Below are 23,794 nucleotides of genomic sequence, written 5' to 3'. Positions count from 1 at the left end.
TACAAGACTGCCAAAAGCCTTAAAAAATTAATGTACCATCTCAAGTGACAGTCAACCTTTTGAAAGCTTACAGCTCATATGCATCATCCTTGGAATTTTCTGATTATGTCTGTGGCTCGCAGAACTATTTGGGATCCATTATTTTCCTTCTCTCCACTGCTGATACTTGCATCATAATTTCAAATACCATCTATGGACAGTCTTCCTGCCTGGGGTATGTGTCAAATCACATCATACCACCCTGCACCTTCCCCAAGTACACACAGCATTTGGTACCCTGTGTTACCAACCCACAATACAAGCAGGATGTCATTTTTGGCTTGAGGTGCTTTCTTATAGAGCTCCAGAGTTTAGTAACATTCTTTAAGGCAGCAGCTGTCCCAATATATTGATAAACTGCAAACAGAATTGCTATCCAAATTCAAGAAAGACCCAAACAAAGTATTCTCAGTTAAAAAAAGCTCCTGCAGAGCTATCAAAATATTTATTTACATGCTCTACACATTACAAAACTCGACTTTGGAACCCATAAAGGACTGGAAAAGATTTTATAACTGAAAGTCTGAAAAGCAAAAGGTAAAGTCCTTGATGAAGGCTGCTCTTAAATGGGCAGCTAGGAGTCCTTAAATTTCCCCATCCACTGCTGGGCTCTCACCATCTGGGCAGATTTAAACTTGAATGACTTTGATTAAACTTTTAATCACATCAAATACTTATAAAATAATTAACAAGAATTAAAAACTCTTGTTAGACCACTGTGTTTTTGTTATTTCACATGACATTGATCTGCTGCAGATAGAAACCACAGATTAAAAGGGAAGCAAAAAAACCTGGCAACCCAAGGAAGGGGACTGGTACACTTAGAAAACTGCCAATACAAAGACTGTATCAGTCACAAATGCCCTAAGTCCTTGTGATTATGCAGGCATTTGAGGGGGCAGCAACACTTGAATGTCAGGTGAAAGAAAGATACTGCACTATGGTTGGACACAAGGACTTTTTCCAAACTCAATGATTCTTTGATTCTATTAAGTTGGAATTTGCTTCTTGTAGGAACAATTTCAGTCATGACAAGTGGGCCTATTAACAGTGATTCACACTCCTGTTGGGACATGCACTGGAGCGAAGTTAATTACAGGCATGGTTTCTTCAGAGGGAATCTAGCTCAGCCTCTTTGATAGGTGAAGACAGGGGCTGAGCTCTTGGGACCAGGCATCACCCTGCACCTTCCAGAGGAATTTATTCATAACCACAAAACATTAGAAATCCCTTTTAGAAGTTTTGTTCATAAAAGTCAAGTTCTCTAAACAAAAGCCTGTCAGAGTGACCACACAAAAATATAAAGAGGAACACCAAGTGAGATCATATACCTAGAGTAAATTCTGGACTTGATGTGGCACTTGTGATGAGCCTTTAGGGCTCTATATTTGCAGCCTTGTGTCTGAGGCTGCAATTCAGAATTTGGATGTAGAAGTGGGATCAAATTAGACATTTTTAAAATTAGGGTTGAGCTAGGAAACTCCATTTCAAAATTTAAATTGCATTCTCCTCAGAGAGCAACCAATACATATTCTAACTAACAAGCAGATACCTTTTTTTAATTTCTTTCTCTAATGAGGGGTTGTTACTGCCAAGCATTCTGGCCTGCAAAGAAATTATTTTTGATCTTGTTATACATGTAACCAAATTAAGGGAGAAAAGAAAGCAGTTTAGAGACCATCCAAAAGACAGCCAAGGGAGGATATTCAGTGTTTGTACACTGCACTAGGAACTCATATTTCTTAGAGGTCTGACACAATTAGTGTATGCACAAAACACTATCTTAGAGAAACTGCTTGTATATGTATGCGAAAAAAAAAGCTCTCAGGATCAGATTCCTCCCTGTCACACTGTCATTCTGTATGCAGGGTATAGTCTGAGGAAAGGACCATTCAAAATCCAAGGTACAAAAAAGCAATGGAAGGATCTGGAGAAAACAGACATTATCCTGAGAACTCGGTTTCCAGCTTGACTGTACAAAACAGCTTTTCCAGTTCCTTCAATTTATTCAACAGTCCAGTGCTTTCAGACACATCCTCACCTCCTCTGGGAAGAAGCAGAACAACTTGAAGGAGAATGGAGGAAAATGCTCCACATCCATCACAGAGAGGCCACACTCATACATGACAGCATGTATGTTGTTCTGCAGGGCTGGGAGCATTCTACTAGTGCTTCACTAGTCAAAGATGCCAAGACTCTCCAGGTAAGATACTAAAACCATCTGAACTGAAGGTAGTTTCATCAGTGAAGTATAAACTGAGCTTTTCCATTCTTCACTTTGGCCCTGCTCTTTTACAAGCCCTTTGCTATGAGTCTACTGCTGATGCATCTTCTGTAATTTCTTTCTGTGTCACTATCTGCAGGTACTTCAGTCGCATGGGAGGGAGCTGCTCATAAAGGTCAAATCCCAAAGGACTCTCTGCATTCAGCAGTTTGTAGTACAGCAGGTGCTTTTTCAAGTTCTGAAAAAAGAAACAGAAAGGTATCTAATTTTTTCCACCATCTCCAACACAACACAGCAAATTGCAAATAGTACAATTCCATCATGCCCAAGATATTTAGTTACATCATCCTCAATAGAAGAGCTATAAAAGGCAAGTTTCTTCCAATAAAATTCACTTCTTTTTGCATGAGAATTTCTCTTCTAAACACAACTCCACTGTCTCCTCAATAGCCCCTCACAATAACTTCTTGCCAGAAACCCAAGTGGATTTTTGAGTGTGATCTAATAATTTACCCTGGACACAAATCACAGAGGGCCAAATGACACAGCTCTGTCCCACAAAGGACAGACTTTGACAAGCTCCTTGAAAAAAAGAGAAACCTTACATATCTGTCCTCTTCTTTTCAGGGGAAGTACCCAACTAAGAGTTAAGACAGATCGCTGCTGGCCACCTATTCATAATTGTGCTACAATCATTCCTCTAACATCTCTAGCTATCCAGATACAATGCTGCTTGTACAACAGGCATGGAAATACAGTACAGGAAATTCCTCTAGGTTCCAATAGGCTCAGTGTTTTGAGGTCAATTACTACAAGAACTGGTTAAGCGTATTTACAGATATTGCAGGCCAAAATCTTACTGCTAATCTCCTCTCATTCTCAAATTAGCAAGGTAATTAAACACGAAATTGAAAAGCCAAATACAAGTCTGTAAGAGTACCATGCATGGAAAACTTAATTCTCAGAGGCACAAGCTGAATCTTATAAATCCTACCTCATCCACCAACAGCCACGTCTTCCGCAGCATGCTTTTCCGAGCAGCATCTATCTCCTGGGAACAAAAAACATACTTTCCTCAATACAGTGCAGTAATACCTTTGCCTAGGGGCCTACAGCACTCCAGGATGATTTTTTCATTCTAACAATGAGCAGCTTGTTCCAGCAGGAAGTGCTTGAGATGTCTCATCACTTAAATCCTGCCTCTCTGCTCCTTTCCCTGATCTGAATCTCAGCTGACTTCTCAACTTTCAGGTAGAATTGCAGATCAGAGGTGAAGTGCTGCTAGCACACCTATTCACTGACAGAGGCCTCAAGGCCATAGGAGGGCTTCTGCTTGGTTACTTAAACAAAGTCAAATAAAAGAGTACCTTGCACCTTAAGATTTCTAAGGCAGAGACCAAATTTATCTTTCTGTCTGATCACCTCCCTTGTTCTTTCTGCTTATTGCACCCCCAACCCCACAGAACACATAATTGCCGACCTCAAAGATTTAGGGAGGACAGTAACACTCAAAGATTTAGGGAGGACAGTAACATTAATGCAAGTGGATATAATTAGGGTATAATGAACAAAAGCTGCTGCCCTGTATGTGGATTCTCAAACAGCTGACCAGCTCTCAACACATTTACTTACTATCTTTGTTTTCAAGTCCCAAGGGTCAGTGATTCATTGCAAGGCATGCTGGACTTACAGGGAGAGCAGATGCAAAACCCAAAGACTGCAGCCCTGAAGCTCTGCTATCCATTACCCACCTGTGTTGTGCTTTCTTGGGAGAAAATAAAACTGTTCACGTGAGCCACAGCCACCACATACAGAACAGGGCACCAGGTGTGGCGCAGTGCACCAGTGACCAGTGTTCGGAAGTAGAGTCGCAGGAGGTTCAGGTTATCCTCAGGAGGGGAAGTGTAGCGCTCAAGAGGCACAGGAAACTGCAACAAACCCATCCAGACACAACATTATCATTTTTGTCAGGGTCTAAGTAGTGAGAGGAAGTTCATGACTTCCAGAGTGCCCTTTCTTGTGCATGCCCTCCTATAACCAATGTACCCCAGTGGCATGACCCCCATTTGCAGCAGAGCTGCTATGGCCCACCCTGACCAAGTGTTGTCAAGACCTCTTCAGCTTTATGGAGAGATATTTTACTGGTCCTATCACTGCAGCTAATTTTTGGCACAGATAAGATGAGCACTTATAAAGTAAGAAGACAGAGTAATTTTGGCAGGACTGCTAAATTCTATCTCTTGTGCTCTGCTCGCTCAAAGAAAACGCAGTCTTACACTTGGCAGACCAAATTTTCTTGCTGTTACTCAGCAGAGCACAACTCCAGCATAACTGTATGTGGAAAGATGGTTGAGAGGGAAAATGACTATTTGTCTATGCATGGGCAAGGAAAAAGTTCTCACCAAGATGTGAAAACAATTATCTAAGGCAACATATATTGCTAGCAGAACACAGGGTGTGGACAGCCCTTCATACATACAACCTGTAAATTAGAAGGTTCTCAATGGCTAAACCAAACAAGGTTTGGGACAGTTTCCAGTGAAGACTGAGCAATTTCACAGTTCCTGCCCTCCACATATACACACAAATCAAGGCTGGAGAATCACAGACAAGAGCCCAGTAAGCCAGAAATATAGAGTGACAGGCAATTACCATAAGCCAGGATTACCTGCTGTAATGGCACTCCCAGCGCCCGCAGGGTATTTGTGTGCTCCCCAAAAACGGAGAGACGCAGATGAACACTGAAACGCTTCTGCAGAGGTAGAAGAACAAAGACTCCAAAGAGTGGATCTCCAAAGGAGACACCCTCAAATTGCTCCAGGAGACTTATGTAGAGATCGTGGAAAGATGCCAAACCAGGGAGAGGAGCATCCAAGTTCAGGGAGTCCAGTATCTTGGGTTGGCAATACACAGAGAGAAGGGCAGCTGTGTAGCGATGGATTGGTGCTTCTAGAAAGAGGTCACTGCCAGTGAGGAAGACACACATAAGCCGTGCAAGTTTGGCAGCAGTTGGGATGCTCTGAAGGATTTTAGAACGCCAGGTTTCCAGCAACAAGACCCACTGCAGGTTCCAGGTCACAGTGTTGATGAAATCAAGTGGGAGAGAGTTCAGTATAGCCCCACGTGTCTCTGCATTAGTCACTTTGTTGTAGAGGCTGATAAGCGGAAAGAATGGCCAGTCTGAAGGCAGGATGGGCCCTCTGACCTCAGGAAGCAGCATTGACTGGACGAGGTAATTCCTCCCTTGGTAGGATGCCTGAGAACGCATAAGGGTGGGCTGCAAGTGGACAAAGTGAGAGAGGTAGCAGGAACGAATGGAAGGCAGATTCTGGTACGATTCTCTCAGCAGGGCACCACGAGTAACCTTTGGAAGAAATGCTGCTGCAGAGCCAGGCTGTGCCAGTTTGGCACTGGTGCCCAGATGCAGAATATCAGAGAAGTCAGCTGCTTCGGGCCCACCAGCTTTCCCTTCACTGTAAGGTAAAGACAAAAAACAGTTTATGAAACAAACAAACAAAAACCTGAAATGCCAAACAAACACATCACATAAATTCATCTCTACAGTCTTCCTGGAACAGGAAGAGTAGTATATGCAGAGCACCCAACACTTTCTACATCATTGAGCTATTCTAATACAGAGGGCCTGTAAAGCATCAGCTGCTTTGGTATTTAGAGGGAATTCACAGAACCACATTTGGAGTCAGCAACACTGAGGCTGTGCCATAAAAACCCTCCACACAATGCCAGTCTAGTGGGGAGCCTGAAACCCCTGGACCAAAGAGGCAGCCTACTTACAACACAGACATGAGAGTGCTGAGATAAAATACTGCATATCAGATAAGGCCCACACAAACCAGTAAGACAATTCTCAAAAGAGAAGCTTTGCAGCTGGCAGTGGCAAAGTCAGGGGAGCCATATGGACTGACAGAAACTGTGCATGTGGAGGATGTTTGTCAAATCCATACGACACAATCTCAGACCAAAGACTCACCATTTTGTTGACCCAACAAATAAAACAAAATGCCACCGCACAAACAAATCCACTAACAAATCTTCCTTCTTTCTGAAAAAACACAGTACATCCTTACAGCACCTTGGTTCAACCTCCTACAGGGATACACCATGGCTAATTTCAAACAGATTGAGATGAACAAGATAAACTGCTACCATCTTCTTGCCCAGATATGAGAGGATTCATATTTGAGATGCTCATGATTTCTTCCAGTGTAAAGTGGAAGACATGGCATTTGTCAAATCAGCAAACTTGATTAATAAGGGTTTGAGGAAGATTCACTGAACTTTTCAGGCTATGTCAAATTCTCATTTATTTTCTAGACTCCCTGCTCTCAGGATGGAAGATGCTAGGCCTTAGGGAGGATCAGTTCTATCAGGAACCACACAAGCCTTGTCACAGAGGAAATCGGAAGAAAATGGTTACATGTCTCAGCAGCGGTACATCAGAGAAAAATACACAACCAGTTTGCGTGCCTGATTAGAAGGCTCCACGGCAGGAGAATATGCCAATGAGTAAGTAAAATTTAACTACAGGCCCGGTTAAAGGCCAAAAATCATGACAAAATTGCAGTACCCGTGTGTTTTTTCCATTTTCCCCATGTTTTCCCAAAGACCAGACTAGAGAAAGGAAAAAACCGCAAAGCTTACGGAAGAAACTCTGGATTAAAGGCAAGATCCAGTAGGACCTCATGAGCCAGATGCTCACTCCCTGGCAACAGACGGCTTAGCAATGCCATGGCAACACAGTGATGGAGTGAGGCATGCTGGGTGTAATCCGGACAAGTGCCTGCCTGTACAGGAAACAAAACAACAGATAAAAGCACTCTATCATTTGTCAACAAGACAATCATCAAGGACAGGAGGGTCAAACAAGACACAGATCTCGCTGCGAAGTGAAAGACTGAGGCAAACCGCAAGAGCTGTCAGCATTCATACCAAGAGATATTTCTGCTTCCCCTGACTGCCTTAGATAGTCAGATGTTTTCTAGCAACACAGTTGAAAACTGTTCTTACTCTATCCCAAAGAAAAGCAAAAATAGAATTTTTCCATCTGAAGTATTTTGGAAAAAAATTCCCACATCATTAACTGGAAAGATGTTACTTGCTAATGGGTCGTAAAAGTCAGCAGAAGAGTTGCCAGACCTAAGTCAGATAACAAGAAAGAACAGGGACATGAAGACCAGCTGGCAGTGAAGTCAGTTCCTTGGGGGAAAGAAATGGAAGGACTAATAACAATACCATTCTCCGAGCCAACGCCAACACAAAGTACTGCAGGTGATATTCATGGCGTAGGATCCACGCAGATGAGGGAGTCACAGAGGGAGGGCCAGTCTGCCAACTTTGATGCAGATAATCCTTCAAGCCTTTGAAGCCCAGCACAGAGCTGTACTATAAAGGAATCACAAGCGGAGACAAATATTAAGACAGTTTGTGTTTGGAGGAAAGCAAAACACAGCCCTCTCCAAGACCCACCCCTTACCTTCTTTCACATGAGAATTCCTGTTGGCTACTCCAAAAGCCATTTAAGAATAGCCTTATAAATATCTGCTTTTCTTCCTCAGGGTTCATCTGCACCCATCATGATCATCCCCATCACAAATAACCAACAGTCCCTGCCTACATTTTTTGTAGTGTCCTGTAAGGCAGAAATCTGGCCAGTGGCTTAAAATATTTTTTCCTCATCTGGCCAGATATTTCTTTAGCAGCCAATCAGCTAATTCAACACAAAGTGACACCGGAGGGCCTTGAGAATGCTTATGCTAGGTATTCCATCTTTCTAGGGTTCAGACATTTGCTCTTTAGAGTCTACAATCTTCCATGACTCACTCATTCTAAAAATTCAGAACAAAACCAAAGTACCAAGGGCCGTCTTGAATGAGCACTGTAACACTCATTCTCTTCTTTAATATTACCCTATTTTTTTTGTTATAGACTTCAACCATGCTTTTCCTCCATTGACCCTTTGCTTAGCCAAACAACAGTTATTCAACTCTTCACTACATTTTTAATAAATCCATCCTTTAAGCACCTGCTCTGTAATTCCAGCTTCTTGGTGTCATCTGAATATTGGAATTCAAAGACAGGATATTTTTCTGATCCTCATCCCACTTGTTCTGAAAGTCGGGCTTTCTCTCTATAATACTTTAATATTTTTAAAATAAAAATGTACAACAATTTGCTTTTAATAGTCCTTCTAACATCTCTTTTATGCCTGAGAAGATACAAATACTAACCTCCCTCACAAGTATATCATCATTCACCTAAGATTTTACAGCGAAAAAGTTTATTCTCACCTTGCTGGTCAGGCCCTTGTGAATGTGAGTGATGTTATTGATGAGAAATAGGAGGGCAGTGAGGAAGGGGAAAGGTGACTTGGAGCCAACCAGGCTCAAAGGAGGTTTGCCTCCAGTGCAACTCAGAGATGCAATGCTGCCCACAGATTCTGGTGCTGGGGAACAGGACAGAGGGTTGCACAAAGCAGAACATGGCCTGTGTGAACAAATAAAGAGAGGGGTTAGGTCAAAAGCATTCACAGTGCTGAGGAATTATCTTGTTGAAATGTTGCTATGTATATGAACTGTACCACACATTGCAATAAAATGGAAGCCCTGAAGAGAGTGAAAGTGAAAAGCCAGTGTCTCAGCTGGTACACCAAGCACTACTGCCATACAAGCTAATGCCAGAGAGCTGTCAGGAACCAACAGCTAAATTGGTCATGATGAGCAGAAATACTGATGCAGTGACGCATCTGTGATGTCAAATACTTGAAAGAGTTGGACCTTTGAATTAAAAAATGCACTGTTCCCCACATACATACGCACACCAGGCTAATAAGGCTGCCCACCCACTCAAGACATTTCGATAATAAACTTGTAGGCAAAACTAAAAAAGTCAGATTATATCTAAAATTGACATTGCAAAAATGCTGCCCTTTACGTACTAATGAAATGCATATTTTTAAATTGTATTCAGAAAGAACATAGCTTTAATGTACATGAACATGACTGTGCAGACCACTCTGCAGGTGAAAGTACAAATTCCCACACCAGCAGTGCTTGTGGGGCACAAAGCAGATACATCATGTTTGTATAGGTAAGACCACCACAAAGAAGACTGACCACAAGCAAGCTGCTCAATGGTAATGGGGTAATAGGGCAAACCTTGTCAAGATCCACATCATTACTCTATGGCAGAAAACTAATTGCTTAAAAGCATTGCTCTTTCTACTACTGATATTAAATGTAGGAGATGCATAAACACATGAGGGGCTCACCAAGTACCCTAAACTCCTGGACATAAACTCCCCAGAAAGTTTAGACAAAACTGTAAAAATATTAGGGCTGACTCTGGTTTTTACCAGCCAGTGTTAAGAACAGTGAGAATTCTTGCAGATGAGCTTTTATAGCCTGACCAAATTCATTGTCTTCAGACACAAGGACAGACAGAAAAGGGTCTAATGAGTGCTCTTGTGTTGGAAGCTTTGATGCCAAGAGCTTCAGGTCTCAGTTTCAGTCATGAAAGAACATGGGCCAAACTGTTTGGTGACCATTCAAATACCACTTGAAAACAAAAGTTTCAAGTGCCCTTTATATCAGATGTGTTCAGAGGTGGATGGATGCCTCTCTGACTGCAAGTCAGGCCTTCTGGATTCCCCCCTCCAAAAGATTAATCACAGCCTAGTAAGGAGGCTCCCTCTACAGCAGAAAGACAGAATGTCTGCAGTGCTTAACTGTTCCTAGAGCTAGAGCTTATGTTATCCAAATGTCTGGAAGAACAGTTTGGTATCTGTTCTTGCACTTTTCTGCAGGGGTTTTCAAAGCCCTAGTGAAGCTCTGCAGGAGCTTAAATATGTGAACATAGTCAAATTATTTTATATAAGCAGCACCACACAGAGCACACAAATGGTACATGAACACACTCACCTCATCATGTAAGAGGGACTTAACTAATGCTACTAGTGCTATTTTTTTTAGACCAGTGAAACCAAAGAAGAATCAATGAAGAGTGGCTAAAATAGTCTGAAATTGATATGAAAAACCCAGCTACATGGCAAAGCAGAGATGCAGCAGTACCAGCAGAAAAGGAGGAGCAGCAAACCTCTGCAGCCATCATGCCTTTTCTGTGAGGGGGGAGAGGACAAAGCAAGGTGTAAACACAGCCCTACCGCACTCCAATTCCCATACCTGGTGCATATTGCACAGGGAAAAGAGGTGAGATGGAGGAGAGGGGAGGAGAGCTGACACACAGTACAGTATAGAAATGGGGCTCCCTTAGCTTCTGACAACAGCATCTTAGCAGTGGAATGGTTTTACCTGAGCAAGTCCCACATGCTATCTATGGCTGGCTGGCTGAGAAGGGGCTGCAGCATCTCTGATGTCAAATGTTCCAGTTCCTCTAAGCAGTCAACTGGATTGACTGATGGCTGTAGAAGACATGGAGAATGACAGGAAGGGAGTGAATGATCACAGTATCCAGTGACAGCAAAAAGACATTTATTTACTTTATTTATTTATTTACTTCCTCTGTGTTTATTATCTTTTTGCCAGACCCCATCACCTACATAGAGGTACTGCTCTAGGTTAGAGCTGGCCTCACTGCTCATAGTGTGGAAGCTGAGAACTGGCACCTCAAGGTGTTCTCACATTCCAGTATTAAAGCGCATCACAGAGATTCTTAATTGGCTGGAAACAAGATACGGGATCCTTGGAATCAAGATTCCCAAAATGCAAATTTGGCTAGACCCCCCTTCCCCTACCATCTGCTTGTTTTTATTTAAATTGAAGATGATCAGACCAAAGGTGATCAGAACTACCCAAGTGGCACCATGAGGGTCTCCAAAGAAACAAAACAAAACAAAAAACTCAGCCGCATAAAGTGTGATTGACCTACCCATCAAAGCATGACTGAGGATGAACACTGCACAGAGCAGGAACTGTGGCTTTTAGAGAATTATCCAAATTCTTCTGACCCTAGTAAGCAATATTCCAGGTTGAAGGAACATGCTGGCGAATTTTAACACTTTTTATCTTCATTAGAATGCTCCTTTGGATTCTGAAATACTCATTTCCATTACATAAATCTGATTTACCCCCAGGTGAAATCTGCCTCCAGAAATGAGTAAAACCTTTGTGAAGATGTTAATCTTTGTTTTTAATAGTCTAACAAAAATATTCCAAGAAGGTCCCAGTATACACTAATCAAATTACTATACAAGTTGATTTTTTTTGCATTAATCTATTCAAACATGCTATGTACAATTTTTTTTCATCAGCTAACTACAGACTGAAGTTCTTTTTAAGTGGAATTTCAAAAATCCAGCACAATTCAAGGACTAATGAATTGTTTCCTCAGTCACTCTTCTGGGTATCTGTAAAGGTTAAAAAGGAACATTAACGTTTTGGCTGTCCTGGTTCTCTAATGCTCAGGACATATTCACAGCCTGTGAAAGGTATTCCAACCTTTGGGGCCCCGTGGACATCTTCGAGAGATCCTGGCAGTTTCCACCCCAACTATAACTAATAAACTCAGTTGCTTTTGGCAAGTTTCAGAAGAGTTGCACAAGTGTGAATAACTACAGCCATTAAATTACCCCCACACCTTCAACACAGCTCTCCCAAGTTGGAACTCAGACATGTCAGTTGGGCAGTAAAGAGGAAAATTGCATTTATCTTTAGAACATGAATCTTTAAGGCAGCTAAAGCATAAGACATTCTTCAACAGCATCACACAGACATGTCACCTTCAGAAAACTCCCTTTAAAAGATGACCACACACTGCAACTACAGAATTTGACCTTGAATGTCAGTGGGGCAACAAATAAATCTATCTTGATTATTTCCTATCCAAAGTTCATACAGCATGACCCTTAATGCTCAATCTTCCACCCAGATGACTGCAGTGTAGATGTTCACATGCAAGCCTTCATACCAAAGCAAATGTAAAAATGCATGACTTGATTTATCCCACTATGAAACATGACTGCCAAATAAAATTATGTTGTATTTGTTTCATGCTTTGGAGCTCTGCAGTAAATCAGAACAGTAACAGCACTAACACATACCTTGATTGAGTCTCTGATCCCAAAGGATGAAAGGACAAAAAAGGAAGACACATATTTGGCATTGCTAACATATAGGGTTAGCAGACTTAAGTGACCCTGAATGTCATGCAGCCTAGATATGAGCTGTGGTAACAAAATCAGTGCTCAGCTAGATGCCTTAATAACTGTCTTTTTAAGTACTGCCAGTAAGTTCCAGTTTTCAGAGGTAATACACAAGCTGATGCTAGTGAGATGAGAAGACAGCCTGTATTGTCAGGCCTTACCTGTTGGCTGTAAGCACTGTAATAAACTCCCAAGAAGATCACGCAGGTTGTGGTCAGAGGCTGGAGAGTTTGCCAAGTTTCTGACTGGGATATCTGCTGAAAGATTTTCTTCAGACTTGTCTCAAGGAAGGGCTGTAAGCCTGACACTTGACTCCATGCCACTGGAGGAGGTGGAATTGGTTCACCGTCTTCTGAGTTACTGCTGAAACACAATGGAAGAATGACACAGGATAGAAAATAAATATCAAACAACTGTCTCTCTAAATCATCAATTTTAATAGAAAGATGTGGTCTAGAAAGTTATATCCAACAGCATAACTAGGGGGAAAGTCTTTGCATAGTCCCACAACTCAGACCAAATAATTTAGGCAGAAAGGATCAATGTAGAATGTACTTTAAAAAGCTGAAGTTTCTTCTCCTGCACTATTCTGCCCCTGAGCTATGCTCTAACTTTACCAGAAATGTTATCTCAGTACTCGGCTTTAGTTAAAGAGTTTCTTGCTTTCCAACAGAAAAAGTAAGTGTGTCTGCAGCAAATCCTACTGCTTTGATGTCTATCAAAACCAACTACCTCTTAACCCTGACTCATCTTGGTTTCTGCAGAGAGGTTCTTTCCTTCAAACCTCAAGACATTTACTTTCTTTACTCCCAAGAGAAGTTCAAAGCAGCTTTCAGCAGGGCATTTGGCTAACAGTGCCCTTCATGCCCCCTAGGTTAAAGTAGATTTTGACTCCTGCCTCTGGCCATGCTAGCAGGCATGTAGCTGTCAGACCAGACGCTACTTCTGATCTTGTGTCACCATGCAGGGGCTCACATGGGAGACAGTAAACAACCAAAAATGAGAGGGGAAAAAATGGTCACAGCCAGGTCTCCGAACCAAAGAATGGGAAGATGGGATGCCAACTACTGAGATGCACAGAATGGTTACTTAGAGAACCTACCTGCTCAACCTGGCCTGCAGCTCTGCTGTGTATCCTGCTGTTTGTGTCACATGCGTCAACACAGTAACCACTGCTGCAGCTCGCTGCACAGCCAACTCAACCACAGGGCTCTTCCCACCAAGCAACTCGGGCAGGGACTGCAGTATCCTCACCAGCACAGGGTAGAGATCGCTGTAGTATGAATTACAGAATAGATATGCTTGGAAAGGGTCTCTGGAGATTATTTGTGTTTCAACGCCCTGTTCAAGACAGGCCAGTAAGAGCAAGATTTCACAGGGATATGTCCAGTCAGACTTTTAATATCTTCAAGAACGGAGAGTTCAGTCTCTTGCTGTGCAGCATTGCCTCAGTGTTTGATCACCGTTACACTAAAAACACTTAATTGGAATTTCCTGTATTTCCATTTGGGCCTATCGGCTCTTCACTTTCCATTGGAAGAATCTGGCTTTATCTTCTTTACACTCTCAATTCACTTATTTATAAAGATTGTAAAATGTGATTATGAGAACCATCACCACAATAACAAAAATAAACTGACATAGAAAAAAGATAATAAACGAAGGCTACTGCTATTCCAAATTCATCTGAATGGGACCTACCTAACACTCTGCCTCCAAGCACTCTGACTAACTCTTGAAAAAACTACAGTAATTTCACGACCATAAGGCGCACCGGACTATAAGGCGCACCCCCAGGAGTCGGCAAAATTCGCAACTTTGTAGATCAGATAAGGCGCACCGGACTATAGGGTGCACTTTTTTTTTTTGCAGTGAGGCTCCGCCCCCAGCTCCCCCCGCGTGTTTGCTGGACGAGGCCCCGCCTCCATCCGGCTGCCGCGGCACCGTGGCCCCGCCTCCACCCGGCAAGCCCGACCTCGCCTCCAGCCAGGAGCCCCGGCCTCGCAGCCCCGCAGGCACCCAGCAGCCCCAGTCCCGCGGGCACCAGGAAGCCCCGGCCTTGCCTCCACCCAGCAGCCCCTGTCCCGTGGCCCCGCAGGCACCTGGAAGCCCCGGTCCCGCAGCCCCGCGGGCACCCAGCAGCCCCGGTCCCACAGGCACCTGGAAGCCCCTGTCCCGCAGCCCCGCGGGCAGCCAGCAGCCCTGGTGTGCGGCCCCGCGGGCACCCAGCAGCCCCTGTCGGGCAGGCACCCAGCAGCCCCGGTCCCATGGCCCCACGGGCACCCAGCAGCCCCGACCCCGCCTCCAGCCAGGAGCCCCGGCCTCGCAGCCCCGCAGGCATCCAGCGGCCCGAGTCCTGCAGGTACCCAGCAGCCCCGGTCCCGCGGGCACCCGGAAGCCCCAGCCTTGCCTCCACGCAGCAGCCCCGGTGCTGCCGGCACCTGGAAGCCCCGGTCCCGCGGCCCCGCGGGCACCCAGTAGCCCCAGTCCTGCAGGCACCCAGCAGCCTCGGTCCCGCGGCCCCACAGGCACCTGGAAGCCCCGCTCCCACGGGCACCCAGCAGCCCCGGTCCCATGGCCCCGCGGGCACCCAGCAGTCCCGGTCCTCCAGGCACCTGGAAGCCCCGGTCCCGCGGCCCCGCGGGCACCCAGCAGCCCCGGTCAGGCAGGCACCCAGTAGCCTCAGTCCTGCAGGCACCTGGAAGCCCCGCTCCCACGGACACCCAGCGGCCCCAGTCCCGCGGCCCCGCAGGCACCCGGAAGCCCCGGTCCCGAAGGCACCCAGCAGCCCCAGCCTCGCCTCCACCCAGCGGCCCCGGTCCCGCGGCCCCGCCTCCAGTCAACAGCCCCGGCCCCGCAGGCAGCCGGCACTCCTGGCCCCGTGGGCACCCGGCAGTCCCGGCCCTTCGGCCCCGCCTCCACCCGGCAGCTGCAGCCTCGTGGCCCTGCCTCCACCCAGCAGCCGCGGCCCTGCCGGCTCGCCCCGCGGCTTGCAGCTCTCACTTCCGGGTTTGCAAATTTCCGAACTTTGCACATCAGATAAGGCGCACCGGACTATAAGGTGCACTTCCGGGTTCAGGGGAAAATTTTAGTCAAAAGGGTGCGCCTTATAGTCGTGAAATTACTGTACTTTGATTTTATTCTTGCTGGGGAGTAGTTCTCAGATTCTCAGCCCCACTTATAATCCTGCAACTTTAAGGAATCTGCTGTTTCTTTCCTCAACATTATTTACAGTGCTAAAATAGTATACACAGTTTTTACTCTTATTTAATCATGTATCAGGTTGTGCCAAAGAACATAAAATGCTGTTATGGATGAGACTCTCTCCTCTGAAACTCAATACTGGCTTCCCTTTTGCTCCAGTTCAGAGCAACTCCATAGCCATCTCTCTTCTTCCAATTCAATGCAATTACAGATTTAATGCTTGAGGTAGGTGAGACGTACACCAGGTGCAGACCTTGGAGTCAAGCACAAGAACTTGTCCTGACCTGGAAGCTGAAGCCTCGTGCAGTTTGTCTGCACCAGTCTGCCCCACTCAGTCTGGTGACTGCGGCCCACAGACTGCCCCTAAGTCAAGCAGATTCAGTCCTGGGTGCACTGCAAACCACAAGTTTTGATACAAGCACAGATTATTCATCCCTTCAAGGGGAAAAAGATGCAGTCCTAAAAAACTGCAGTGGTCTCCCACTGTAAAGGAGAAACAATAAAACAGTGCTCAAACACAGGAGAAAGTGAACAACCAGAAAAATGCAATACACAGCATGAATACTTTTAAAAAGTGAGTTTTACTGCAGGAGGTCAGAGAAAGTGAGGCAAGACAACCTGAAGGGACTAGAGACCGAGCCTGGAGAGCCCTCTACCCACCCCTTTGGAACAGGATGCCCACTGCTCCGTTGTGCCCTCCATGCCCATCTCTCCTGCCCTGAGCTGTACCTGTAGAGGTCGCAGGCCTGCCCGTAGCCAGCAGCCACAGCCCACAGCCGGAAGGCTTCAGTGCTCAGCCTCAGGGCTTCCTCCCTCGCCAGAGGCACATCCTGAGGGTCTTCAGCGATAAAGCGACTTAACCGACTCTTCATCTCAAATGTGTTAAGCTGTGAATCAAACCAAGGAAAAAGAAAAGGATGAAGAACAAAAAAGACAAAGGGAGAAGGGGCATCAGCTGCATGCATCATTACCTCATTGCTCTGACAAACACACAGAGCCGCAGATTTCAATTCAGCTCGTTCTGAACTCTTCCTGCACTGCTCAAATCTGTTTCTATTTTGTGCAATCTTAAGGAGCAGACTACAAAGGATCACTAAATGGTCAGTGGCTATTAAGAGAGAAGGAAGGGATGCCTAGGGGTACCTAATCCATCCCTAACACAAACCAACTACACTCAAATAATTTCTGATTAAGGTTTGTCTGCCCCACACACACTCCTGTTTTGGATGTTCTCTGCAGAATCTAACTGGTTTTTTTAAATATATACAATTATCCCTCTTTAAATAGTCATAAATACAACTCTCTTAGTCAAGTTTACATGTAAAGATACACTGTGAACTGAACTGATGCTGACATTCTTTAGGGGAGGTCACACAAGATGGGCTTCAGAGGTTCTACAATCTAAGTCTTTCTATATTTCAGTGTTTATTTTATGCAAAGGGTACCTCCTGCCTATTACTTTCATAACGTTATAGAATTTTGATGCCTTGTAAATGTTCTGAGGTTATTTTGGTATTGAATTAAGCATGACATGACTCATTTGCAGTTCTCTAGAAATAATTTTTATCCTCCCCTACATCTGGGTATTTTTACTTAACTATAAAAAAGAGCTTCTCTTTCCTTCTCCCACACACACAAAAGCTTCTATGTGCTCTGTCTAAACAAATGAGGCAACAATGTCTTTTTCACAGCACAAGGACATATTATAGGTAATTTAAATTTCAAATGCTTTAGAGACATCTTGTAGGGAAATCAATGCACACCAGCAAGAAAGCAAAGGAGCTGATGAGTCAAAACTATAAATTCTGACACCTCTCCTACAGAACAGAGGACAAAGCCAAATTTACTTCCAGGAGGAACATGGAAGAACTTTGTTGTTAGCTAAAATAAATTCCTACATTGACGGTTTTGATTTAGTTTTTTATTATCTTCCACTCCCACGTTTAAGTGCATGTAACAGAATATATGAGAGTGTAACAGTAGCAAAGCCTGAGTGTCAGGAACCTTCTAAACAATTTTTGCATGCCTTGAAATACCTGGAGTACACAAAGTCTGAAGTAGAAAAATATCTGAATTTTACTGTGCTATGTTCCTAGTACCACTTACAGTCATTAAATATCCCACTATCCATCATTATTCTCTGTATTTTACAGTACAGACTGGTGTTCTGTTGACAGAAGCAATTTCCTGGGTAGCAATTTGTTAGGTGCTGTTAACAGCGAACGAAAAAGCCTAAGAAGTGCTCTCTGCACTGTAATGGGTGCTGCTCTTGGTAGATTTCATGTATTTATAGCACCAGCATGACAACCTATACAAGGCAAAGCAATTATCTCTGAAGTGGAAAACCTGTCCAGAAGTTAAGAGTTGAAAACACTGATGAATTATCACAGAGTTATTAAGGCAAATTAATGGCAGAAAAGTTCAACCAGGGTTGTAAAACACAAGGAGAGTGATTATTTCTGTGATTTATAGAGACTTATGCTGCCTATTCCTGACACATGGGTGTGTACAGAGCATCACACATCAATGCATGCTCTAAACACCTGTTCGAGGTCAGAATCACCCTGCTGGGCTCTGTGACTTTCACATGAGTGCAGGACACAAACCACTAAAAAGCAGAGTAAAGCTGGAGAAAGCTCATCTACCATTACACAGGAGAAGCATCATTATTATGATGCTCTCAACAATTCCTTCAAAACACACTAGTGCACCTTCCTCATCCTGGATTCTTCAGCTTCAGCTCACAGTCACCTCCAGTTACCTTTCTTTATTTAGGAAGGAAGGCATAGAGAACAAAGGCCTTTGCAATCAGAAAAGTTCTTCCAGGAACCACTCACCAGCCTGGCTGTTGCATTTCGGCCTCCAGATGCCAACACCCTGATGAACTTCATAGCACTGGCACAAGCAACTCCGTGGAGACTGGTAAGTAAAAACCCTGGTTCAGCCACTTTGGGATCCCACTGAGTAGGGAGAAATTCCCTCACAATGGTCTCAATCAATCGAGGACAGTCAAGCAGCTGCAGAGAAATAGCAGGGAGCACAAATAACTCTTTATTATTTCTATAGATGCAGTCATGCAGAAGACATGCAAAACAGATGAGTTTGTCTGATCTCCTTGCCATAATTTCATTAGACATTTCTTCCCTTTTCCATATCTTTCTCTATCATTCCCAAGCTCTCATACAATGGGAGATTTACCTGGTTGCATGCTTCAGAGGAATGCCTTGCCATATGAGTGAGGATGTGCAGTATATCCAGGACTACTGTTGGAACAGGCCGCACTACCTCTAGGATGTACCTCAGCCGGTGCTGGATCTTTGTCTTCAGAAGTCCCTGAAAGGTGTTAAAAAAAACCTTAAAAAGCTGTTGGGGTCTAGACAAGTGCTCTCTGTACTTCAATTGCTGGAAGCCAAAAGGAGATTACATCTTCTTCACAGACCGTTTTAAAATTAGCAGTCATGAAGTAAATAAGGTTCTGTGTATTTGCAAGTACGCTGGCAAATGAGCAAGGGTTATCTGAACAGAGCAGAAACAACTTTAGTTCTGAATCAGACCACTGGTGGTGTTTTGGATACTTGTGTTTTCCAGAGTATAAAACTTTAAGTGCCAGGGAAATAACCTTCCCTATAAAAGACTGTTGGTGAAGAAGGTTCTTATGGTCCTTGAATAATTTTGGCTAGACACCACCTCCAGCTAACGCAGTACTCTGTCTGAGAGTACCTGTCATGTCAGAGAAAGTTGACAGAAACAGAGAACAGACACAAATTCCTATTTTGCAGTAAGAAAAGAGATGCATAGGGATGATGTGTTTTTTATGATCAGTGGTGGTGCCAGGAAACAAATCATCAGTTTACGTAACAGTGTGATGCATTCCTGGTTCTGGGAAAAGGCAAATCCATAATACCTGAATTCATACTACTGAGATCATACTTTCAAAAATTTGCAGCCAAGCAAGCTGTAGCTCTAGGCCTAACCAAGTTCAGCAACTAGTTTAAATATTCCTTTTCCAACTGTGTGGAACAGTTGGAATTGGGTTGTAACAGCCAATAAGCAAGTATGAAACGGAACTGCACAGCAATGGGAACAGAGGGGAATTTTATCCCAAATACTTTCTGAGTTCAGGCCACTCAGAAGAAGCTGAATTACACTGAACCATGACACAGTTTTACAGAATCACAAATTGATTTCCTATCTATGTACCACTCTTTCGTTACGTCTTTTAAACAGTGCACACACCTAGCAGAACACATCTGAAATCATGAATGCACAAGTACAGTCATTTATTCACCAAATGATGCTTTTAAACCAAGTGCTGTTCAAACACAAGCTCAAGGATTAAGTGATGTGATCACAGTTTCAATAATTACAGCAGGCAAGAGGGGTGCATTGGCTCCACCAAGGCTGAGTTTGCTATTTTTAGATCTCATATCAAAAATACAGAATTAGGTTTAAAATGTGGGAGGAATTCATTCTGAATGCTGTAAAAATCTTAATCTGAAAAATGCAAACATGACATTTGGGGAAATGGTAAATAGCCACCTGATGTCAAATAAAAAGAGTACCACTGTACAAATCTGCTAGTTCTGAACTATCTAACTGTAATATTCTTGTTTAACTTTGAAAAAGTGCATATAGACATTTTAATAATGGTTGGAACTGTTTTATTTTTAATTCCAGTAAGTGAGCCTGAAAGTCTTGTCTGTTTGTAGTCTTTCAGGAAGTTTAATCAGGTCATCAGTGTGTTTACTGTTGTATTCCCTAGAGAAAGTTAACAGATATTAATGATACTGAAATCACACAAGTCAAGTCTCAACACTTTTAGAGACCAATAAAATTATCCTCCTGGTAATATATGACAGAAATACAACAACCAACAGTCAGGAAAGAGTTCTAATTCTTGTTGAGAATGTTCTTGTCCAGCATCCAGAGGAGGGTGGATGTTTCAATAGCACACACAGCACTGTGCTGAGCCTTTTTTCTGAAAAGATTCTGGGTCTAACTCTGTGCTTACCTTTACAACATCATATCGGGCCACATCTGGATCTGGCTTATTGTCATCCTTTAATTTTTTATCTTGAGATTTCGCTGTTCCATTTAATTCTTCCTCTTCCTCCTCTTCTTCCTCTTCATTGTTAGGGACGAAGGGGAATGCAGCCATCCCTTGGTACCATGAGAAAGTCCAATCAAGATATTTCTATAAGGAGCGTTAAAACACATAGGATAAAATTCTCATAAAGAAAGACAAAAAGACAAAAACTTTTCAGGAATCCTCTTGAATATGGAATGCTTCATTTATTTCTCCATAATCCCAAGAAGATGTGAAGACAATAAAAGCTATTCTAAATATATACAAGTAGAATTCAATGCTTTTTCAGGGAAATTATTTTGGCCTGACACACACAGACTTGAAAAACCATTAAAAATAGTTACTGTTATGTGAATTAAATTCACTCCCCAGCTAACAGAAACTTAGTTTAGCTGGAAAAAAAATAGAATTATAAGTAAGTAAGTAAATAAATAAATAAAACCACCGAGGCTCTAGGCGTTAAACAGAAAATTGGTATTTATTGGTTTCTTAGTGTGGAACTTAGGTCACATATAACACAGAAATATCATGCAAAAATTGATATGATAAAATAAAGACTGCTTGGTCTATTTGTTCGTGTTTGCTTCACTTTGTTTGAACATCCCTCAAATTAAGCAAATACGAAATCTCTTTTTTTTGTTCACAGCTGATGAGCATTAGGTACTCTCAACTTCTAGGGTAATAGCCCAAGTACGGCAATAGTTTCAATTTTTCATTGAGGGAATTGCTCCCATAACAGACCTACTTCTCCCAAAATGTTTTAGAATATGAAAGCCAAATCAAATGCTAGCTCTGCTCAATAGTTACTATAATTTTCCATTTCCTGCACCCACAATCAGAAACAAACACCACATTAGTCAGAAAAGTAGTGGTAGACTTCAACTGCCAAGTACCAAGGAAGCACAAGCTATTATCAGACATTAAAAAACCCCCAATGCAATATGAACTAAAGATGGTGAGTGATGGTCAGAAGAGGCCTGACTTGAGGGGATGAAGCCATGAGTCCATCTGGAATACAGAGTTTGGGACTACAGTCTTCCTTCCACCAAGAGAAGGAAAAGCATTAGCATGAGCTATCTGGGTCATCAAACGAAACAAAAAGAAAGTTGCTTCCTTCCCATAGCCACTGAAGGATGAACAAAACCTTCAGACAGCATGATTTTTACACGTGCTGATCTTCTGTGTTTACAGTGCAGATAAATCCTACTTGTCTGACAAACCCTGGAGCAGAAGGCCAAGCTTCCAAACCTGTCCCTTTCTCAGAGACCTTTTGAAATTCAGCAACACGAGACTCTAGGAAGGACTCTCTAAGTTAAAAATATACTGACACAGCATTCACAGTGCTGCTTCTGGCAGCAAGAGTCAGCAATCCCTGCTTACACAAGACATCACATCATAAGCTTTGATCTGCAAAATCAGAGCACTGCAGACACTTACAAACCAGAGTTACACCAGAAGAGAGAAAAAGTACATTAAGAAGCTGATTCATAATACTAATTACCTACAATGGGTGGGCAGGACTCATCTAGTAGAACTCCATTAGGCTCATAGACAGAAAAGTAGCAAAATGTGGAGAAAGCTTCTCCTTCATTTCTCTTGCCTCCCACTAGGGATAGCTCTACAGGCCTGGTAGAAGTTGCAGAGGACTTCCACCCCATCTCTTCTATCACCAGCCCCTTTGCAGTCAAACTGAAAAGCAGCTCTCAAGGAAGGAATTGTAACACAGTCTACAGCATGCTCTGCCTATAACAGACTGCATCTGTCCAACCAGGAGTACATCTTAATCTGACTGTCTAGTAGCCCTGAAAATCTAAAAGAAGTCTCAACCTTCTAACAGGGGAAAAGCATCAATGAGAAAATAAACACATGAACAGGAAAAATTAGGTATGTATCAGTGTTACACATGGGAACAGTAGAAAATAGACAGTTAGAGAAAAAGAACACAGCATTATTATGAGGTATAAGGGAAAGTACAGAGAATATTTAATCTGTTAAGAAGCAGAAAAACCACGAAATAAGAAGACAACATAAGAGGGTATATTAAAAAATAAATTATATAAGTAGTGGTCTGATCTAGATTACAAAGATATCAAAAGAAGAGAAAACTCAGTAGCACGCACCGAATTTAATTATAGGGAAGAGCTAATTCAAAATGGAGGAAAAAAAAGATACCTGAATCTCTCAAACTGGGATAACACACTCCATTGTTTGTCTCAAAGCACAGCAATTACATTCTATTCACCACTAAGCTAACACATCCAGGAAACCTTTGTTCAAGCTACTTACCATGTCTTCTCATTCCGATCCCTGTAAGCAGCTCAGCACGGAATCAAACCCAGGCTGTCAATGATTATCTTACCTCATCATCAAGTGACACCAGCAGAGCCTGGAGAGCACCAACAGATGCTGCCATGACATTTTCCACTGCATCATCCAGCGAGAAGCGCAGCAAGAAGAGAAAGCCAGCATCAAGCAGCAGACGCAGAACGCTGCCCTTCAGTGAGGAAGCAAACTCTCCAGCTCTGGCCTGCAAAATGCCAGACAGAGCCAGGGTTAAGGCTGTCTTATCTCAGCTGGATACATCTCTGAGCTGTCACATCTCAACATTTTGCCTCTTTGTCTCTTTCCACTTCTACTGTAAAGCTGCTAAACTGTGTGGAGGTTATTTTTCCTTTATTTTATCCTTCATTCATTCTACAGAAGAACACAACTACAGTTTGTTTGTGTAAGAAACCCTTCTTTCTAAAGTCTCCACTCATCTTTTGACTTCATCCTATTCTGCCCTATCACCCTTCCCAAAACCACCATGTTTCTTCTTCTCTGTTCCAGTGCCATTAGGGGGAATGTTAGCACTTCCCCCAAAAGTTAGGTGGAAATGTGCACAGAAGTATTCATTTTGCTTTTTCCTCTAGGCACATTGCTCTGTGAGTAGGCTTGGCTCTTTCTCACCTCCTACAGAAAATGCACATCATGAAGCTGGCTCAGACAACAGGAGTGAAAGGGTCAATGCCAAGAATAGGTTTGTCACAAAAGTAACATTAAAAAAAATTAACTTTCATCCAAA

The 23,794-nt window shown here is 43.2% G+C and overlaps 1 protein-coding gene across 1 annotated transcript in view; it reads right to left on the bottom strand.

Annotated features, from left to right (window-relative positions):
• Positions 1 to 444: 444 nt before the first annotated feature.
• The window catches only part of RPAP1 (RNA polymerase II associated protein 1), a 39,071-nt gene continuing 15,721 nt past the window's right edge, over positions 445 to 23,794 (bottom strand). Inside the window, exons 11-25 of the mRNA XM_033062605.1 lie at positions 23,090 to 23,257; positions 20,656 to 20,838; positions 18,843 to 18,977; positions 18,482 to 18,661; positions 16,374 to 16,531; positions 13,543 to 13,713; positions 12,602 to 12,803; positions 10,591 to 10,700; positions 8,572 to 8,767; positions 7,517 to 7,666; positions 6,926 to 7,068; positions 4,932 to 5,736; positions 4,015 to 4,191; positions 3,258 to 3,314; positions 445 to 2,501 (exon numbers count right to left, since the gene is read on the bottom strand). Of these exons, the coding sequence (XP_032918496.1) occupies positions 2,346 to 2,501; positions 3,258 to 3,314; positions 4,015 to 4,191; positions 4,932 to 5,736; positions 6,926 to 7,068; positions 7,517 to 7,666; positions 8,572 to 8,767; positions 10,591 to 10,700; positions 12,602 to 12,803; positions 13,543 to 13,713; positions 16,374 to 16,531; positions 18,482 to 18,661; positions 18,843 to 18,977; positions 20,656 to 20,838; positions 23,090 to 23,257 (2,991 nt within the window). The 3' untranslated portion in view covers positions 445 to 2,345. The remainder of the gene's footprint in view (positions 2,502 to 3,257; positions 3,315 to 4,014; positions 4,192 to 4,931; positions 5,737 to 6,925; positions 7,069 to 7,516; positions 7,667 to 8,571; positions 8,768 to 10,590; positions 10,701 to 12,601; positions 12,804 to 13,542; positions 13,714 to 16,373; positions 16,532 to 18,481; positions 18,662 to 18,842; positions 18,978 to 20,655; positions 20,839 to 23,089; positions 23,258 to 23,794) is intronic.

Source organism: Catharus ustulatus, chromosome 6 (genome assembly GCF_009819885.2).
Source record: "Catharus ustulatus isolate bCatUst1 chromosome 6, bCatUst1.pri.v2, whole genome shotgun sequence".
NCBI classification, from domain to species: domain Eukaryota; kingdom Metazoa; phylum Chordata; class Aves; order Passeriformes; family Turdidae; genus Catharus; species Catharus ustulatus.
Note: the sequence above shows the minus strand (reverse complement) of the source record. Positions and strands in the feature narration are given on the sequence as shown.